Genomic DNA, 20038 nt, shown 5'->3' with positions numbered 1-20038 from the left:
GCTATGTGTGTGTGTGTGTGTGTGTGTGTGTGTGTGTGTGTGTGTGTGTGCGTTTGAGTGTGTACGTGTACGTGCACGTGTGCGTGCACGTTTGTGTCTGTATCCGTTGACAAATATGGAGCATCCAATCTCTCTCTCTCTCTCTCTCTCTCTCTCTCTCTCTCTCTCTCTCTCTCTCTCTCTCTCTCTCTCTAAAAATCAAGCAGTCATTCATTCAATTTTTCACGTGTTTTTTCCACTAGTTTTGAAACCGGAAGTTCTGGTTCTTGCCCCCCCGACACACACACACACACAAACCGTATGGCCTTGACCTCGGGTCTTTCAATTATGCTGGTTCACGGGGTCCTGTAAGTCGTGGATATGTTCAAACACTGTACAAAAGGAAGACGTGGAACTTGCGAAGAAAATGCGAAAAAGTGTTTGTGGGTTATCGTCCCTAGTCACATGCTGGCGGCGAAAACAAAATGGCGGATCGCGTAGGTACCGATCGCGTGCGAGGTGGTGGTAAATTGTGCTCGGCTTTTTGTTGCAAGAACGCCCGTTACAAACAGAGCTGCTTCGGGAAAACTTTCCACAAGTTCCCTAAAGAAGAAAAAAGGTGGGTTGTGCAGTGATTATTTCATCAGGTTTACCTTCTTCAGAATGAGAATGCAATGGCTCGAGTCAACTCACTCAGTAGACTACAGCGTCAGCGAGTACTTACGACTGTGAGTGTGAGTCAGCAGTCAGTACAAAACAACAGTTTACACTTGATGACAAACTACCCGTGGGCATATTTGCCGAATCCTTTATCAAACCTTGCTTACGGGAAAACTACAGTACAAAGGTACATCACTCATCCGTTTTGCGTTCAGGCAGAGCGTTAGATTTAGACTGAAGATCTGATTTAGCTTTTTTTGTCTTTCCTTTTTGCTTAGTTTAACAATAACATTGTTGTTTTTATTGTCAAACTAGGTGCAGAATATGGGTGCAATTCACAAGGCGAGAGGACTTTGAAAAGCTGCAGCCAGCTGATGTTCAAGGTCTCAAGCTTTGTACTGATCACTTTGAGGCCAACCAGTAAAACAATCCTGCAGAGAGGATCACTTGTGTGGAATGCTGTCCCGACATTGTTTGCAGAGCCCAATCCACCACCGAAGGTTATTTATTTATTGGTTTTAGGTTTTTGCAAACCAAAGAAGCACACTATTAAATGCAGGTTGAGTAATGACAAGTTTGAGGCTGATGTAAGAATTGAAAAAAACAGCATTGTTCCCATCAAATAATGCCTGTTTGCATTTAGCGCAAAAAAATGATAAGGCCAACAAAAAAAAGTTACTTATTTTGGATCGACGTCTTGATTATGATGATATGATGAACTTATTTTGCCAAAAAACAGCCCCAAATGGCAAAAAAAGTATAGGGTCGGTGTCAACAACAAAAAAGTTGTATGTTTCTGGTCACCTGACCCTACCTATGTTTTCCCGACGACCCTAGACTTTCTTTTTTGCATTTTCAAAAATAAAAGGGGTATTCGAAAATCAATTGTTTTCCTGTTTTTCAACAAAATAAGTTAAAAAGATGGTTTTGAAAAAAAAAAGTTTAGAAAAAAAAATCTCCACCTTTAGTCATGTTAGGCCACAAAAAAAGTCTGTTTAAGGTAACATAGGCCCCCCAAAAATAGCGTCGGTAGGTCGGCTTTTTATTTTTGTATTTTAGCCATCTGAATATTTTAATTTTATTTTTTAATGCCCCAAAAAAGTCTAGGGCCGGTGGGAAAAAAATAGGGTCAGTCCGGATACTGTAAACAGATTATTTTTTGTTTTGCCTTACCAGAAACATACATTTTTTTGTGTGGCCTAAGACCAATGCCATGAAATTGGGAGAATTGTTTCATTGTGACTGGGTGTTGGTTGTGAGTTTGTCAGTTAAAGAGCTGTGCATTTGCAGGTTGCTAGTGGGAGGAAGCCACCATCGCAAAGGGTAGCTACAAATGAAGCCAGCACCGACCTGTCGCCTGATGCACAAATTGTTCAACCAGGTAAGAGATTTTTAACCATGAAGAACACCCTGACATCAAAAAATGTTTAAACCCATCCATTACATAGTTGATAATTGCTGTAGAGGGTGACGGGAGCTGTGGCGGGGTGGTAAGACGTCGTTCTATTAACTCGGAAGGTCGAGGGTTCGAATCCCGGTCGCGGCCGCCTGGTGGGTTAAGTGTGGAGATGTTTCCGATCTCCGAGGTCAACTTGTGTGCAGACCTGCTAGTGACTTATCCCCCTTCATGTGTACACGCAAGCACAAGTACGCTTGAAAAAGATCCTGTAATCCATGTCAGAGTTCGGTGGGTTTTAGAAACACAAAAATACCCCGCATGCTTCCTCCGAAAGCGGCGTATGGCTGCCTAAATGGCGGGGTAAAAACGGTCATACACGTAAAATTCCACTTGTGCAAAAAAAATGAGTGCACGTGGGAGTTTCAGCCCACGAACGCAGAAGAAGAAGCTGTATAGGGCGGATGCATGGATGGATGAAATTGTACCTGTAGTTCCCACACGTAAAGATGGGAAACATATCCTGTTAGAGGCATGGTGTAACAAGAAACAATTAAGTGGCTCTATTCCCATCTCCCCCCCCCCCCCCCCCCCCCCCTTTCCCCGTCGCGATATAAGCTTCGTGGTTGAAAACGACGTTAAACACCAAATAAAGAAAGAGTTTACCTGGTACTGTTGTCCTAATCAATCAATCAATCAATCAATCAATATGAAGCTTATATAGCGCGTATTCCGTGGGTACAGTTCTAATGGCCTCACCCATTCAGTACCAAACAAGGTCAATCCCATCATTGTTCCACATCGTATCCATAGTTGCTAATACACTTCATTTCTGGCCTGCCTTCCTACGCTATTGTTTATTTTCATTTTGTGATTTAATTACACGTGTTTTAATTTCTTCCAGGTTGTAGCTTGTTATGGTTATGTTATTTTATGTGTGTTTTGTGTGTGTGTTTTCTTTTTTAGATGACATTCAGGCGATCCTGGAGGACATAGGATGTAAAGCATCAAAGTCGTCATCCTCCCCATCCCCTCGTGAAGCGGAACTTCGGCAGAAGGTCAACAAACTGAGGAGCAAAGTTTTCCGATTAGAAAAGAAAACGATGGAACCCCGTGTAAAACGAGCGAGTAAATTAGCCAAGCCTCCCAAGAAAGACTTTGTAATAGAACAGTTGTCTCATATATTATCAGGCGAGGCGAGCTATTTTGCCATTTATGCCTGTTACATATTTACCGGTTATCTGCTGCTGTGTCCAATCCTGGCAGAACGCATGTTACCAAGGAGCCGAAGGAGAGTCAATGAGATGAGAGAATGTGATTAACAATTTCCAACTCTCTCCGTACAAAGAGGGTCCAAAATTGTATCAAAATATAGATGGTAGAGAATTCAAAATAAAAAAAGACAATAGACAAAACATGTACTTCGGCTCATAGAGCCTTCTTTAATTTTTGACTCATTAAGTCCATGCTCCGAGAGTCCTTTTTTTAATTTTGAATTGCCTACCATCTATTTTTTTTATACATTTCAAAAAGATTCAACAGTCACCTTCCGTTATTCTTGAACTTGGCTATTCCTGTGATATTTTTGACGTAAAATCAATTTTTACTGTAAAACTCTTCGGCAAGAGGATTGGTCCAAGCAAACAAATAATAAACTTGTTAAGATTTTTCCTGATATTTCCGATCAATTGCCTATGGTTTTATTTAGCTAAAAGATTCAAACGTCACACCTATGACTCATGGCTATTTTTAAGGGGGGAGTAGCATCCCTGGTGTGTTGTTTGTGATGTACCTTTTAGTCTGTTTACAGTAACATAGGCACACAAAAAGAGGGTCGGTAGGTGGGCTTTTCTTAATTTTTTTTTATAACCATCTTTTTAAATTATTTTGCAAAAAAACAGGAACAAAATTGATTTTTTTTCTTTTTCTTTTTCTCCAAATGCCAATAAAAAAGTCTAGGGTTGGCGGGGGAAAAATAGGGTTGGTCGGGATACCGTAAACAGACTATTTTGCTTTGTTTTGCCTAAGCAATGACTAACAAACTTTCTTTAGGGTCTGACATTGTATATACTATACAATTTTTGGGGTATTAACTAAATACATGTATACAGTTTTTGATTCCTTTTATACTTTTTCACAAATTAGCCCCCCCCCCTTTTTTTTGTAGTCTGCCCTGGGGGCGGGAGGTCTCCTAATTTCGGTTTCTAGGGTCACCTTATGCTTCCCCATGAGCTGAGAACTTAATTTAAAATGGGCCTCGATTTTTTTATTTGTATTTTGTAATTGTGCCTTTGTCCAGTCACATGATTTCACTTTGTACTTAAAAACTTGGCACTGTCATCATTTATTGCTATTTATTGTTCAGTTGTTCAGTATTTATTGCTATTGGGCATCAGTTGTTCAGTTGCCCTCTTTCGAATGAGCCATGCATGCATTATGGATGTGTTTAGCGAATTGGGATACCTAAAGCCAATGTAAAAGAAGAAACAATGTGAAGCAAACATATAGCACCAAATAAAATAACCGAATCAGAATGGAAACTTCTTCAGTGTATGTGTGTGTGTGTGTGTGTGTGTGTGTGTGTGTGTTTGCTGTTTTAAATACCGAAAATGTGAAAATAAAGCAAGTCACAGCATGAGAAAGATCGACTGTACTAGTCATGACAAAGCAGGCGACAGCCAGGTCAGCATGCAGAAAAGGGGAATAACTCGTATTTAGCCATTCTCTTTTCTAAGCATGCCCAATGAGGAAGTTATCCTTCTTCCCATTGTAGTTTCTTTGATATGTTCTACAAAGAGGAAACAATGTAAGCTTAGTGTTTTTATTGTCGGGGTGTGCCGAGACGCCGACAGTAGACAACCTCGTCACAAACAGTCCGTCATCTTCACACACCACGAAAGCTATTTCATGACGTAATACTTGTGCTTTATCCTCGCTTCCGATCTTTCGACCCTGTTCAGATTTTTGTCTGACAGGACCCAAAAAAATGTTAAAACAAGCGGAGAACCTCCCTTGTCCAGTAATACAGAACTCCCAGGAAAAGGGCTGATAAGAACAACTCGTCTACAAAACTTTCGAAACAAAATCTTGCCAGATCTGAAGTCATGGATAAGGCAGAGAGAGACAGTTGGGCAAAGAAGAAGGCTAAGATTCGACGCAAGCAGGAAGAACAAGATGCAGAAGAAGGGCTGAAACAAAAAATCTTTACGAAATGGTCACCGTACATAGTAGAAGCTGAGGTCGCGGGCGACCAACAGGAAAAAGAGAAAATCACAAGATCCGAGAAGAGGTATAGAGAGGATAAACGACGAATACACCAAGAATGGGCCAAACGCCATCCAGAGGTTTGTATGCTACTCTCTCTCTCTCTCTCTCTCTCTCTCTCACTCTCTCTCTCTCTCTCTCTCTCTCTCTCTCTCTCTCTCTCTCTCTCTCTCTCTCTCTCTCTCTCTCTCTCTCTCTCTCTCTCTCTCTCTCTCTCTCTCTCTCTCTCTCTCCAGGGCGGGGACGTAGCTCAGTTGGTAGCGCGCTGGCTTTGTAGCCAGTTGGTCGCTATCAGCGTGGGTTCGATCCCCACGTTCGGCGAAAGATTTATTTCTCGGAGTCAACTTTGTGCAGATTCTCTTCGGTGTCCGAACACCCCCGTGTGCACACATGCGCACGAAAAAGATTCCACGTTCACAGCGAAAGTCTCAGGGCTTGGAAAACACGAAGACACGCATGCATCATCTCTCGTCTCTGATTATCATGATCGTATTTCGATACTTTGACGAGACAAACATAATGCTGGTGTGTCGAAGAAGACAGCCACAGCGGGCTTGTTCGAATCAAAGTATCATGCCATATCTTCAGCGTATTACCAATACCTGTCCCAATATAGACCAGTTGGTCTAAGAGGACGTTAAACCCTAATAGTCAGTCAGTCTCTCTCTCTCTGGGCGCATGCAGTCTCCCCCGACTGCAAAGATAAAACGGTTGTTGGACAATGGTTCGGCTCTGAGAAATTATCTGTACAGTTGAAAGGCACAGTACGCCTCCCGTAAACCATCACAGATACTGTCAGGCTTTTACACACAGTACAAACACCCTTTCATTTACACACTCACCGCTTTTGAACATCCTAGGTGCCCTACGTAAAGAGCGAGCAATTTTCAAAGAATTAATTTTGCGGATTGTCAGAACAAAATCGGACGGTGCGTTTTGGCGCTAGACCCAACTTTTAAAATCTAAATAATAAATTGACAGCTTGTTAGTGTTACACAAACATTCTTGAATCATAAAAGAATTCTTTTTTCATCAAGACAAGATCAGTACAATTCGAAGCTTTGAAAGGTTGAAAAAAGAAAAGCCCGGAAGCAGGGTCACGCAAGGTCGTGGTTCTCGTAGCAGGCGACGGTAATGCCTAGCGCCAGTTCCTCTGAACAGTCAAAAGCCATCGCTAGTGTTCGTGTGAATCACAGCCGTTTGGTGCGTTTAGATTCAGAGGCACATAACGTGCTATTGCAGATAAGCTTACAGCGAGTCGCATTGGAAATCACAAACTGACGACTACATTGTGAAAAAAGAGAAACTGGATCACACGGGTTCACGATGGCTCAGGGGTAAGATAAACCACGCAAACATAAATTCTTTGAACATTATACGTTAATTGGATCTGTGATCCAAACATGGCTTTTGGTCAATCGAGATGGAAGTTTATTCCACAAGCCCGTAGGGCGAGTGGAATAAACTGCCATCGAGATTGACCAAAAGGCATGTTTGGATCACAGATCCAATTAACATATATATCTCGACATTCACTGGTCTTAGGGTTTTTGTTTTCAAAGAAGAAAGAAACTTGCTTGAACACGGACCACTTCTCCGAGCAAAATCAACAAACCTAATCACTCGCATTCCACCTCAAGGTCTCGGCCAACCAAGACTATGGCATACTCGTAGCAAAGCCGCCGAATGGTACCGTAAACCAAGAATAGTGACGTAAGAGAATAGAATGTCGTCTTTTGATTTGGAACGTGACGTGTTTCAGAACTTCTGGACAACTCGGATGGTCTTTTCTGCGTAGTGGTTGGCACGAGATTCTTTTTCTTCTTCGACAGTTCATCCTCCGATACTGTAGCAAAACGTTTCATCTTTTTTTCACTTTCGAATATATGCGGACGACTGAACTTGACCGCTAAAAAGTAGTCCTTTCGGTATTATTACGCCGAGTCTGAACATGAGGTCTGAACATTGTTTTTAGGCAGGATCTAGGTGAAAGCGAGGCTGTTCTTATCTCTGTGTACAGTCGAGAGAGAGAGAAATACATGTCGAGACATTGCTCGCTCTTTACGGAGGGCACTTAAGATGTTCTCAAGCGATGAGTGTTTAAATGAAAGGGTGTTTGTACTGTGTGTAAAAGCCTGACAGTAGTATCTGTGATGGTTTACGGGAGGCTTACTGTTCCTTTAACCATTTACGGGATGAGGACGGTCTTCTGGTTTGTATGGCTTTTTGTTTGTTTTGTAATTCCCATTATTTGAGTTTTGTTTGGGTCAGTCGTGTGCTCTTTAGTTTTGATTTAGGGGGCTGCATGTTTGAATTTGAAAAAAAAGACGAAGAGACAAAGACCAAGTCAACAAGAAAGCAGGCACCCGCGCTCAGAACAACAACACACGACACGCACCTGTTTCCAGAAGAAGCGCCTGGCACTAATGCTTTTTTTCCCTGCACTACTGCTGGATATAACAGTCAAACCGATTAAACAATAGGTTTTTACACTCTCTCCCCCCCCCCCTCCTCTCTCTCTCTCTATCTTTCTCTCTCTCTCTCTATCTCTTTCTTTCTCTCTCTCTCTCTCTCTCTCTCTCTCTCTCTCTCTCTCTCTCTCTCTCTCTCTCTCTCTCTCTCTTTCTGTTTTATCATTAGATTCATTAGTCCCTCTCACATTAGGTTCAGAGCTGGCGTGTCCGAATTACGCTCACATAAATTGAGATACTCCCCACATACCCTACAGGACTTGTTTTGCCCATTCTGCAAAAAAACCACCTGAGGATGAACTGCACATTTTATTTCACTGTGATGCATTGAACGATCTTCGCTGTCAATACTTACCCTTTAAATACACATCATATCCTTGTTTGATTTCCTTTCAGTTGATAATGCAAAACAAGAAGGGTCTCCATGATTTAGGCAGATTTATTCATTATGTTAACAAACGCCGTGATTTACTTCCTAAGGTGTAACAGAATGATTTATTTTGCTTCATGTCTCTCTGTTTTGTTGATGTGGTTGAGTGCATTGCGTAGCTGCTGGTTTTTATACAACTATGTCCTTTGATGTATGTTGTAGTTGAGGATGTATTTGATGAGGCACCAGCCATCCCCTGTACATACCCATACATGTATGTATTGTGCGTGTGTTTGTGTGTGTGTGTGTGTGTGTGTATGTGTGTGTGTGTGTTTGTGAGAGAAGGAGTGAAAGTCAGAGTGTGTGTGTGTGTATGTGTGTGAGAGTGGGAGAGAGAGAGAGAGAGAGAGAGAGAGAGAGAGAGAGAGAGAGAGAGAGAGAGAGAGAGAGAGAGAAAGAGAGAGAGAGAGAGGCTGTCATGTTTGATATACGTACCGGATGTAACGGGTCAGTTGGCCTAAACAATAAACTTTCTGAGTTCTGAGTTCTCTCTCTCTCTCTCTCTCTCTCTCTCTCTCTCTCTCTCTCTCTCTCTCTTTCTGTGTTATCATTAGATTCATTAGTCCCTCTCACAGGCGAGGGCTGGATGTAAAAAAAAAGCACCTTTTTGCCTATGCCATTACCCGCGTTAATGAAGGATGTGTCTTTGCCTTGTTTGTCTTGTCTCTCTATTCAGTTTGTTTGTTTGTTTGTTTGTTTGCTTAACGCCCAGCCGACCACGAAGGGCTATCAGGGCGGTGCTGCTTTGACATATATATAACGTGCGCCACACACAAGACAGAAGTCGCAGCACAGGCTTCATGTCTCACCCAGTCACATTTTTCTGACACAGGACCAACCAGTCCTAGCACTAATCCCATAATGCCAGATGCCAGGCGGAGCAGCCACTAGATTGCCAATTTTAAAGTCTTAGGTATGACCCGGCCGGGGTTCGAACCCACGACCTCCCGATCACGGGGCGGACGCCTTACCTCTAGGCCAACCGTGCCGGTATCTCTATTCAGTTATTCATTATCTATTTATTTATGTTTGACTGCACAGGTGATAGCCATCGACTCCAAACAGATGATAGAGTCCGACCCAGACAAGCACAAATCTCCGAAGCGAAAGGGCAAGTCTGCACACTACTTCCACACCACTCGGCTTGCAGCATGGCGGGCCACGCGCTTCAAGAGCGCCACTGGTACACGGGCCAAAACCAAGGGACCGTCTGGCGAGCAACAACTGCAAGGACTAAGCTACTCGTCTTTCGTCAACAACGTGGCCACTCTTAGAGCAAAGGGCGACAGTAATGTGGTTCGTGTTGAGTTGTGCTCGTTAGTCTGTTATGTTCCTCTGTGTTGCACGTCTTTCAGTGTTGGCTTGTGGTCGTTGGCCTGTTAGGTCCCTCTGTGTTGCACGTCTTTCAGTGTTGTCTTGTGATCGTTGGCCTGTTAGGTCCCTCTGTGTTGCACGTCTTTCAGTGTTGTCTTGTGATCATTGAGTTGTTTGGTCCCTCTGTGTTACACATCTTTCAGTGTTGTCTTGTGATCGTTGGCCTGTTAGGCCCCTCTGTGTTGCATACCTTTCAGTGTTGTCTTGTGATCATTGAGCTGTTAGGTCCCTCTGTGTTACACGTCTTTCAGTGTTGTCTTGTGGTCGTTGGCCTGTTAGGTCCCCCTGTGTTACACGTCTTTCAGTGTTTTCTTGTGATCGTTGGCCTGTTAGGTCCCTCTGTGTTGCACGTCTTTCAGTGTTGGCTTGTGGTCGTTGGCCTGTTAGGTCCCCCTGTGTTGCATACCTTTCAGTGTTGTCTTGTGATCATTGAGCTGTTAGGTCCCTCTGTGTTGGACGTCTTTCAGTGTTGGCTTGTGGTCGTTGGCCTGTTAGGTCCCTCTGTGTTACACGTCTTTCAGTGTTGTCTTGTGATCGTTGGCCTGTTAGGTCCCTCTGTGTTACACGTCTTTCAGTGTTGTCTTGTGATCATTGAGTTGTTAGGTACCTCTGTGCTATATGTCTTTCAGTGTTGTCCTATGATCATTGATTTATTTTTTTTAATTTTTTTTATTTAATTTTGTTTGTTTGTGGTTTTCTACAATGGACAAAATCTTGCATCTTTAATGTTGGTTATTGTCTTACATATGTCTGTGTTTGGGTTGACTTAAGTGTTGTTTGTGGCGGTGACATAATGGAGTTAACATAGTAACAATCACAATAAGTAAGAGGAAAAGCAAATTGTAAGCGTGCTAAAGTTTTCTTAGTAACAGTTCTCTTTTCATACAAGTGGTGTTTAGTGTAACAATGTAAGTTCCGCCTTTACCCCGGTGCCGTTCTCCTTTTAGCGAAACGAAAGAAAGAGGAGGCGGTGAGGGAAGCCAGAAAAGAAGTACATATGATACACTATTCTACGTTTCGTATTTGTTTCTCTTTGTCAAACATTATTATAATATCAGTGGGAGTTCCGTATCTATATTTGCTTATGCACATCTTTCCTATCAAAATCAAGTGATTTATATATTTGCATTTTATTGAGTCAGCACCATTAATATAACCACACAAAATATGTTCTACTCCAAAGACTATTCTTATTTTATATTTCTCATAAATAATTTGTTCAACGTATCTCCATAGCACTTTTATTTTCTTACAATTAACAAAAAATGTTCAACGTAATCTATTTCGGTTGGACAGAAGGGGCATCTCTCACTATCTCGTATTCCAATTTTATACAGAAGAACATTTGTTGGATAAATCGTGTGTAATATTTTCTAGTGCAGCTCTCTTAATCTGGATTCTTGGGTTACATTTTTGGCCAGGTTCCAATGTGACTGGTCGACATTAATGCCAAACATATCACGCCAGAAGTTGATAGATCTCGGGGTAGTGTACTTTTCTTCAACAATATATTCACGGAATTGCCTGGCACTTTTAATACTCGTTTTATTGAAAAGAAGATTGTTTGGCTATTCAATACAGGTTGGTTAGGATCATAATTGCTTTTCTTAAGTGATGATCATTGAGTTGTTGGGTCCCTCTGTGCTATATGTCTTTCAGTGTTGTCCTATGATCATTGAGTTGTTAGGTCCTCTGTGCTATATCTTTCAGTGTTGTCCTATGATCATTGAGCTATTAGGTCCCTCTGTGTTACGCGTCTTTCAGTGTTGTCCTATGATCATTGAGCTGTTAGGTCCCTCTGTGCTATATATGTCTTTTAGTGTTGTGTTTTGATCATAGACTGATAGAGCTTTTTTTTTTATTTTTTTTTAACCTCAGTTGCATGCAGGTTTGCTGCTACAATTATTTTTTGCCTTATTTTTTTTTATTTATTTATTTTCTTTCGTGTGTGGCTTGGAGCAAACCTTCTTCATAGGTCTTTTCTTTTCTCAGTCAAATGTGTACATTTTTAAATCAACAAACTTTATCAGTAAACTAATATGTTTAAGTAAATAAATAAAAATAATCATAACATAACAAAGAAATGACTTTGAAAACCTGTGACCTTGACCCTCTTCCCACACAACTCTACTCTGACTGTCTTCCTGAACTCCTCCCTTCTATTCTCAAAATCATCAACACTTCTCTGCAAACAGGCACTGTCCCCAACTCCTTTAAGACTGCTATTGTCAAACCTCTACTGAAGAAACCATCGCTCGACCCAAAAACTCTCAGCAACTACCGCCCTGTCTCAAACCTTTCCTTCATCTCCAAACTCCTTGAAAGAGTCGTCCTGAAACAACTCAACTCTCACCTTCTTTGCAACAATCTTCTCTCTCCGCTTCAATCTGCCTATCGTCCTCACCACTCCACCAAAACTGCCCTTCTCAAAATCACTAATGATCTCCTCCTTGCCACTGACCAAGCTGAAATCTCTGCCGTCGCTCTACTTGATCTATCAGCGGCCTTTGACACAGTCGACCACAACATCCTCCTTCAACGCCTTCAGCACACCTTTGGTATCCATAGCACAGCTCTTTCTTGGTTCTCTTCTTATCTTACCGACCGCTACCAGACTGTTTCGATTGACAAACTGAACTCTGACCCCATCAGGCTTGAGTGCGGAGTCCCTCAGGGCTCGGTCCTTGGGCCTGTACTATTTACTCTCTACACTCAACCTCTTGACCACATCCTTGACCGACACAACGTTCTCCACCACTCTTTTGCCGACGACTCTCAACTTCACAACAGCTCTTCCCCTGACCAGTCTGAATCTCTTCTTTCCTCTATCTCTGACACTATCACTGACGTGCAGAATTGGATGACAGAAAACAAACTTCAGCTCAATAGCAACAAAACTGAAGCTATCCTGATAGGCACTACATCCAAACTCTCCAAAGCCACTTCCGACTCTCTTCAACTCTCTGACTCTTCTGTCCCTCTGTCTTCTGCTGTCAAAAACCTCGTAGTCACTCTAGACAACACCCTTTCCATGAAACAACACATCTCTTCTGTCTCTCGCACCTGCTACTTCCAACTCCGCCGCATCGCCACTATCCGCAAGTACCTCACCACAGATGCTACCGCCAAACTGGTCACTTCCACCATTCTCTCACGTCTTGACTATTGTAACTCTGTCTTGGCGGGTCTTCCCTCTTCTTCTATCTCTCGTCTCCAACGCATTCAAAATAGCTCTGCCCGTCTTGTCTTACGAAAGAAAAAGGGAGATCATATCACCCCCCTCCTAAATCAGCTCCACTGGTTGCCCGTTCCTGCCCGTATCACATACAAAATCAACACTCTCACCTACAAAGGCCTCCATGGTCTCGCCCCTGCCTATCTCTCCGACTCTCTCTCTCTCTATGTCCCTTCACGAGCACTCAGATCTGCCGACTCCCTCAAGCTCAACATCCCCCACACCAAACTCAAAACAGCAGGTCAACGCTCATTTTCTTTCCAAGCACCTAGCCAATGGAACACACTACCTCTCCCCCTCCGTCAACAACAGTCCCTCGAATCATTCAAATCTGCACTCAAGACATTCCTTTTTTCCAAATAATCCATGCATTCTACACTGCCCACCCCATCCCACCCTGAATAACTGTACATATTATAATGGTTGATGGTGTGTGTGTGTTGGTGACTTTAAGTCTCCGGTGTGTGAATGAGTGTATGTGCGCCTTGAGTCGCCTGTTGGTGAGATATGTGCGCGTTATAAATATTCGTATTATTATTATTTAAGTTATTGAGACGTATCCCAGTGCAGTGCACTAAGGGATTTATAGAGCAAATCGAGAAAATTCATTATTGAACGAAGCGCATAGCGCTGAGTTCAATAATTATTTTCGAGATTTGCTCTATAAATCCCTTAGTGCACTGGGATTGTTTCAATAACGATATTGTCAGTACCGCCAGAGAAAAAAGAAGATTCAAAACGCACATTTTGTAACGCGCATTTGGATAGGCGTAACTGTGTGGTCAGGTTTGTGTCACTGGATCTACTTTTGTGTGGGCTGTCTCAAGTGTGTCGTGCTTTCGTCACACGCAAACTCTTGTTTTAATTTCTGTTGGTAAATTCCAGTGTAGCGTTAAGCTAAAAAGTGATGATCTTTCATAGAGACCTCATTTAAACTCGGAGAAAGGACTGTGCTCTTTAGTTATTTGCGATTCGAAACCTTCATCGAGCTTCGCGGACAGATTGACTGTGCAGAGTTGAGGTCGAGGTCGACGGAAAGCACATTTCAAAATAAATGTGGCATGTTTCTCGTGTGGTATCTTCACTCATTGGGGAGTCTGGTACTAAATATGAACGGTAAGAATGCTCTGAATCCTACACGTATTATATCCCCATCGTTTTATCGTTCACATTTGCCCAACATGTTAATTTGCTGAGCAGGATTTATGTCGTCTGCTACTGCACTGAGTCTCATTTCGAAAACAAAAATTGCTCGTCACGTTGCACTGAGTCTGCACGCACGAGGCAGGCTGATAATAAGTCTTATAAGTTATATATGGTAAGAACGTTCTAAACCCTACACGTTTTCGATTCCGATTGTTCTTGCCTTGAAATAATAATTCGAAAAACATTCATTTACTGAACAGATGCAGTCGTATTTCAGTGTAGTCTGCTACGTGCTGATCTAGCTGCTACCGTCTCTGCTGCTACGTTATCGGAATAACACTTGTGTTTTCTGTTAGCTGCTGGGAATTGTATACTAACTCATCATTTGGTAATGTGTACAATAAACTACATGCCACTAACATGGCATAATTATGAGAGGAATCTTCGCAAGTCGAAACTGAAAAATTAGACACAGCGGGTTCTATTTTTATATCAGTGGCAACTGTGGCACAGGCACATGCAATCTGTCAGAAAAAAATCTTCTGCTTTAATTGAGAAGCAGGAAATTTATGGTCTTAATCATTGGTATTGTGGAGAATATAAGCTACATGTCATTAATTAATTCTGAGGATGAGAGTACACTCTCACTTAAGCAAAGGGCGGAAGAATACGCTCTGTGGAAAAGTTAGCACACTCCAAGAGTGCGCTAACAGTTTTAGCGCATCGCCATTAGCCAATCAACTGGTTCACATCAGTCATGTGACACCAGTACTTACTGACAATTATTATTATTACATAAATTTATTCCTAATGTTCAGCTCAGTTTCCAATAATACACCCAAATCTAACTTTTTCCCATATTTAAATTTTTCAATGGTCATTTTGGTGATTAAAATACAATAATTCACAAAATAAATATAATCATTTTTCAAACTTTCCCTAAAATAACCCAAAAATACATTTTCTTCATTCAAAATAATGGCAACATGTATTTTCTTATAAACAAAATCTTTACATATTTTCCAACCCTTCATCACCTCTTGGCAACTAAAAAAGAAATGTTCAAGGGTGTCTAATTCATTACAAAATTCACATTTATTCGATGTTCGTAATCCCATTTTGTTTAATAAAATATTGGTTGGATATATTCTATGTAAGAATTTCCAGTGCAGCAGACGTAATCTTTCTTTTGTGCTGTTAACAGCCAATAACCAGTTTCTCTTATCCAAATCTACATTATGTTTTCGTTTCCAAAAATCACAGGCACTCGGAATCTGGACATCAAGATCAACTAAACATGCTCTAATAAACTTTGCTGTTAGGCCAAAAAAAAAAAATAGGTGTGGTTACGGTAACATAGCCAAAAAAAATAGGGTAGGTAGGTAGGCAATCACTTTTTTTTTTTAAACTTTTTTTTCTAATGTGTACCGTACTTTCCGGGTGACAAGGCGCTTTGTTATCTAAGACGCACCCCCTTCTTTTAAAAAAAAATTGTAATCCAGTCACCCATTGGACGCAGGGGGCCAATAGGGCGCACCAAAATGACCCAGTTTTTGCCATGAGAGGTGGTTCCCCTGTCATATCTGAGAGAGGAAACACTTCCTGCATCGGGGTCAGTGACCGGTCAGTGACCAAAGGCATTGTGATAGCTGGGTGGCCTTGTTAAAAGACAGACCTTCTTCCCAGGGGTCAATGACCCAGTTTTTGCCATGAGAGGTGGTTCCCCTGTCATATCTGAGAGAGGAAACACTTCCTGCATCGGGGTCAGTGACCGAGTTTAACAGAGTGGAAATCTGTGTGTGCGGCCAGATCAAAGGCAGGGCAGTACCTAGTAGCTGAAACATGCATTATCACAAGTTGTTTGACTGGTACTCAAGCGGTCTCTTTGATTTTTTCATTGCGTTTTTTGCACTCGTTTTTTTGTTTTTTTGTTTTGACAAATGTAATAAAAAGTTATAGGATCGGCCCCTAAAAATAGGGTAGGTCGGGTTACCGTAACCACACCTATTTTTTTTTTTTAGGCCTTATATTTCCATCATTAATAATGAAATCCTGCAATGTAAAATATTGATATGGTAATGTGTCAGTACGTCTGGATTTAAGTGCTGTGCATAACGCATTATATTCAAACTGTCTGGATGGTGTATAACCCACTTTTTCACATAAATCTTCAAAAGAAATAGTGATACCATTTTCATTCATGACATCCTTTACAAATAAGATATTATGTTTCATAAAATCTTTAAAAAATAGGCATTTATGTTTAATGTATGAATATTCATATTGTTCCAAAATAATGCATTGGTCCTTCAAATGTACTGGTTCAAAATTATACTTTTCACAGAAAACACTTTTATTGTCAAGCCAAGTTAATAACACTTGTTTCCAAAACAATGATCTGCAACTATTGAGGCCATTCATCGTTTTCGAAGATGCATTTGAGTCAAAGCACGATAAACCAATGCCCAGACATGCCAGACAATATCTTGGAATAACAGACTTTTGTGTGGAATTATGCAAATTAACAAGCCAGGAAATCATAAATGAGTTGTGCATATCTACTACGTTTATCATATATTCAAACCACCATAATCTTTTTCTTTACACATAACTGTTTGTCTTACTTTTTCAAATGCGCGCGTATTTGAATACTTTTTCTTCCAAATAAACCTAAACAAAATGGAATTAATATGGTGTAACACATGATGAGGTACTGGCAGAGACTGGAAAATATAAACGAATTGAGATATAAGAAAGGTTTTAACAATACAAATTTTACCTTGTATACTTAAATTTCTTTTTGACCAATTGGCGATTATTTGTTGTATTCGTTGAATTTTCTTTGACCAGTTTTCCTCTAAAGACGATGCGGGTATATTGTTTGGAAAAATAATTCCAACAATTTTTACTTTACGTTTCCATTTAAGACCAAAATACTGATCTGTACACAACTTTTTGGACCCTATCCACATGGCTTCCGCTTTGGTAACATTCACTTCCAAGTTGGAAAAACGTTTAAATATATTCAAAATGTATAACGCCCTTTCTAGATCTATTTTATCATGCAAAAAAAGAGTGACGTCATCAGCATGTAATAGCAGTTTTAGGACCGTGATTGGTGATACCTCAAAGGGTGACATAGGCAGATGGATACCCTTAATAGCTACATAGCTGTTAGGTCCCTCTGTGATATATGTCTTTCAGTGTTGTGTTGTGATCATTGAGCTGTTAGGTCCCTCTGTGCTATATGTCTTTCAGTGTTGTCCTATGATCATTGAGCTGTTAGGTCCCTCTGTGCTATATGTCTTTCAGTGTTGTGTTGTGATCATAGAGCTGTTAGGTCCCTCTGTGCTATATGTCTTTCAGTGTTGTGTTGTGATCATTGAGCTGTTAGGTCCCTCTGTGCTATATGTCTTTCAGTGTTGTCCTATGATCATTGAGCTGTTAGGTCCCTCTGTGCTATATGTCTTTCAGTGTTGTGTTGTGATCATAGAGTTGTTAGGTCCCTCTGTGCTATATGTCTTTCAGTGTTGTGTTGTGATCATTGAGCTGTTAGTTCCCTCTGTGCTATATATGTCTTTCAGTGTTGTGTTGTGATCATAGAGCTGTTAGGTCCCTCTGTGCTATATGTCTTTAAAGTGTTGTGTTGTGATCATTGAGCTGTTAGTTCCCTCTGTGCTATATGTCTTTCAGTGTTGTGTTGTGATCATAGAGCTGTTAGGTCCCTCTGTGCTATATGTCTTTCAGTGTTGTGTTGTGATCATTGAGCTGTTAGGTCCCTCTGTGTTATATGTCTTTCAGTGTCAGTTGTCCTATGATCATTGAGCTGTTAGGTCCCTCTGTGCTATATGTCTTTCAGTGTTGTGTTGTGATCATATAGCTGTTAGGTCCCTCTGTGCTATATGTCTTTCAGTGTTGTGTTGTGATCCTTGAGCTGTTAGGTCCCTCTGTGCTATATGTCTTTCAGTGTTGTGTTGTGGTCATAGTGCTAGGTCCCTCTGTGCTATATGTCTTTCAGTGTTGCGTTGTGATCATTGAGCTGTTAGGTCCCTCTGTGCTATATGTCTTTCAGTGTTGTGTTGTGATCATTGAGCTGTTAGGTCCCTCTGTGCTATATGTCTTTCAGTGTTGTGTTGTGATCATTGAGCTGTTAGGTCCCTCTGTTCTATATGTCTTTCAGTGTTGTCTTGTGATCATTGAGCTGTTAGGTCCAACTAAGGACATTCGTTAGGGACCACAAATGTACCCTTGGTTTTTTAATCATTAGCGGGGTATTTGTTTCAGGCGGAGGTGCAGCATGGCGGCATATACCGACCAGGAGGTATGCCGTTGGTATTTCCCTACGAGAACAAGCCTCTGAAACCCGCTGAGCGCATGCCGCTGTACAGAAAGATGCCAAACAACAAGAAGCCAGAACCAGTTGTAGAAGAACCACCACCTAAAAAGAAAGTGACTACCAAGAAAAGAAGAGTTACGCATGCGGTAGGTAGTCCTGATAGGACAGACGTGTCTAAACTAGATTATATATATTTGCATGGGGATTGTGCGTGTGTGAGTGTGCGCGTGCGCTTGTGTGTGTTTGTGTCAGCAGGGAGATGATGGTACGCGCGCGCATGCGTGTGTGTGTGTGAGTGTGCGTGTGTGTGTGTGTGTGTGCAGGGGCGGATCCAGGGGGGTTTGGGTCTTTTCGGAACCCCCCCCCCCCCCCCTAACCTAAAAAAACCCCAAAAAGACAGAGAAAAAAAATGAAAATAAAGAAAAACAGATGCACAGATTGCACCAGATTGCTCCATTTTCCTTGATTTTTATCATAATTTTCCGGGGGGGGGGGGCATGCCCCCGGACACCCCCCCGAGCCGGCCTTTGTCGTCTAAGTGACAGTTTTAGAAGGTAGTTGGGTAATTTGTTGGCTCAGGTTGTATGTACCAGATCTGTCAATTGTCCTTGTTTTGATCCATTTTTATTTGGCTTCTTAAATTTACTTTTTTGAAGGTGTATTAGGGGAAGTTTCTTGGTTCAGATTTCACCAGATTGCTCTATTTTCCTTATTTTTATCAACATTTTTAGGGGGGGGGAGGGGGCATGCCCCCGGACCCTCCTAGGAGGTTTAAACGCTTCGCGCCCTCAACTAAATGCTTCGCGTTGTCGAATTGTCCCAAAAAGAAATTTGGACCCGCTGCCCCCCCCCCCCCCCGCCCCCCCCCGCCCCCCCCCCTTAAAAAAGATGTGATTCACCCCTGGTTTGTGTGTGTGTTTGTGTGTGTTTGTGTGTGTGTGTGTGTGTGTGTGTGTGTGTGTGTGTGTGTGTGTGATTGTGTGCGTATATTTGTGCGTTTGCACAAGCATGTGTGTTTTTGGAAACATGCCAGAAATAGAGAATACTACATGGCTTGCTGTGTCGTACCAGATTTACACGAGTTGTTTTTTTTAAATATTGAACTGCGAGCGAAAGCGAGCTGTTCACTATTTGAAAAAGCAACGAGTGTAAATCTGGTACGACACAGCAAGCCATGTAGTATTCTGTTTATCCCACATACTGTACTTACGTGTATTTTACTTAAAATGTCCTGCATTCGGGGCAGCTAAATTGAAGACGCTTGTTTTGGAACCTCGATCTCTTCTAAAGCCTCGTGCAATCTATTACGTCAAAGCAAAGAAACGTCACTTTGAAAGTGTGGCGTGACGTGTTAGTTCAAAAAATTCATCAAGGGTAATTAGCGAGCGCAATTTTTTTTTCTATAATGACGTTTGTCTCGGTGACTTTGGCATCATGAGCAGTGGAAAAACAGGTCCCTGCCAGACTTGCTTGACATGACCTCATTTACATGATACACACACGTGTGATTTGAACGATTATTATCTCACGGGTGTCTCTCTCACGTATGTAGGATAAATAAATGTCTGCATGCATGCTTGCTCGTGTGTTTATGATGTCATGATAGTGATGGCGGTTGCTGTGATGACGGTGTACTTGTTTATGCCTCAAAGCATTCATATTCGTATATATCACAGATTGTATCAGTCATTTGTCCCATCTTCCCGCCTTAGATACATTTCTTGACGTGTAAACGATCAGGTGCATC

The 20038-nt window shown here is 41.6% G+C and overlaps 1 protein-coding gene and 1 long non-coding RNA gene across 2 annotated transcripts in view; both read left to right on the top strand.

The window, feature by feature from the left end:
* Positions 1 to 828: 828 nt before the first annotated feature.
* On the top strand, positions 829 to 4569 carry LOC138975734 (uncharacterized). The gene is made up of 3 exons (XR_011458728.1): positions 829 to 1139; positions 1930 to 2020; positions 3002 to 4569. It is a non-coding gene; the product is annotated as an uncharacterized lncRNA (long non-coding RNA).
* A 384-nt stretch (positions 4570 to 4953) lies between these two features.
* LOC138975737 (titin-like) overlaps positions 4954 to 20038 on the top strand; it is a 32614-nt gene continuing 17529 nt past the window's right edge. Inside the window, exons 1-3 of the mRNA XM_070348486.1 lie at positions 4954 to 5379; positions 9242 to 9496; positions 18240 to 18437. Coding sequence (XP_070204587.1) covers positions 5140 to 5379; positions 9242 to 9496; positions 18240 to 18437 — 693 coding nt within the window. The 5' untranslated portion in view covers positions 4954 to 5139. The remainder of the gene's footprint in view (positions 5380 to 9241; positions 9497 to 18239; positions 18438 to 20038) is intronic.

Source organism: Littorina saxatilis, linkage group LG9 (assembly GCF_037325665.1).
Source record: "Littorina saxatilis isolate snail1 linkage group LG9, US_GU_Lsax_2.0, whole genome shotgun sequence".
Lineage (NCBI taxonomy): Eukaryota > Metazoa > Mollusca > Gastropoda > Littorinimorpha > Littorinidae > Littorina > Littorina saxatilis.
This window is presented reverse-complemented; position numbering and strand designations above follow the sequence as displayed.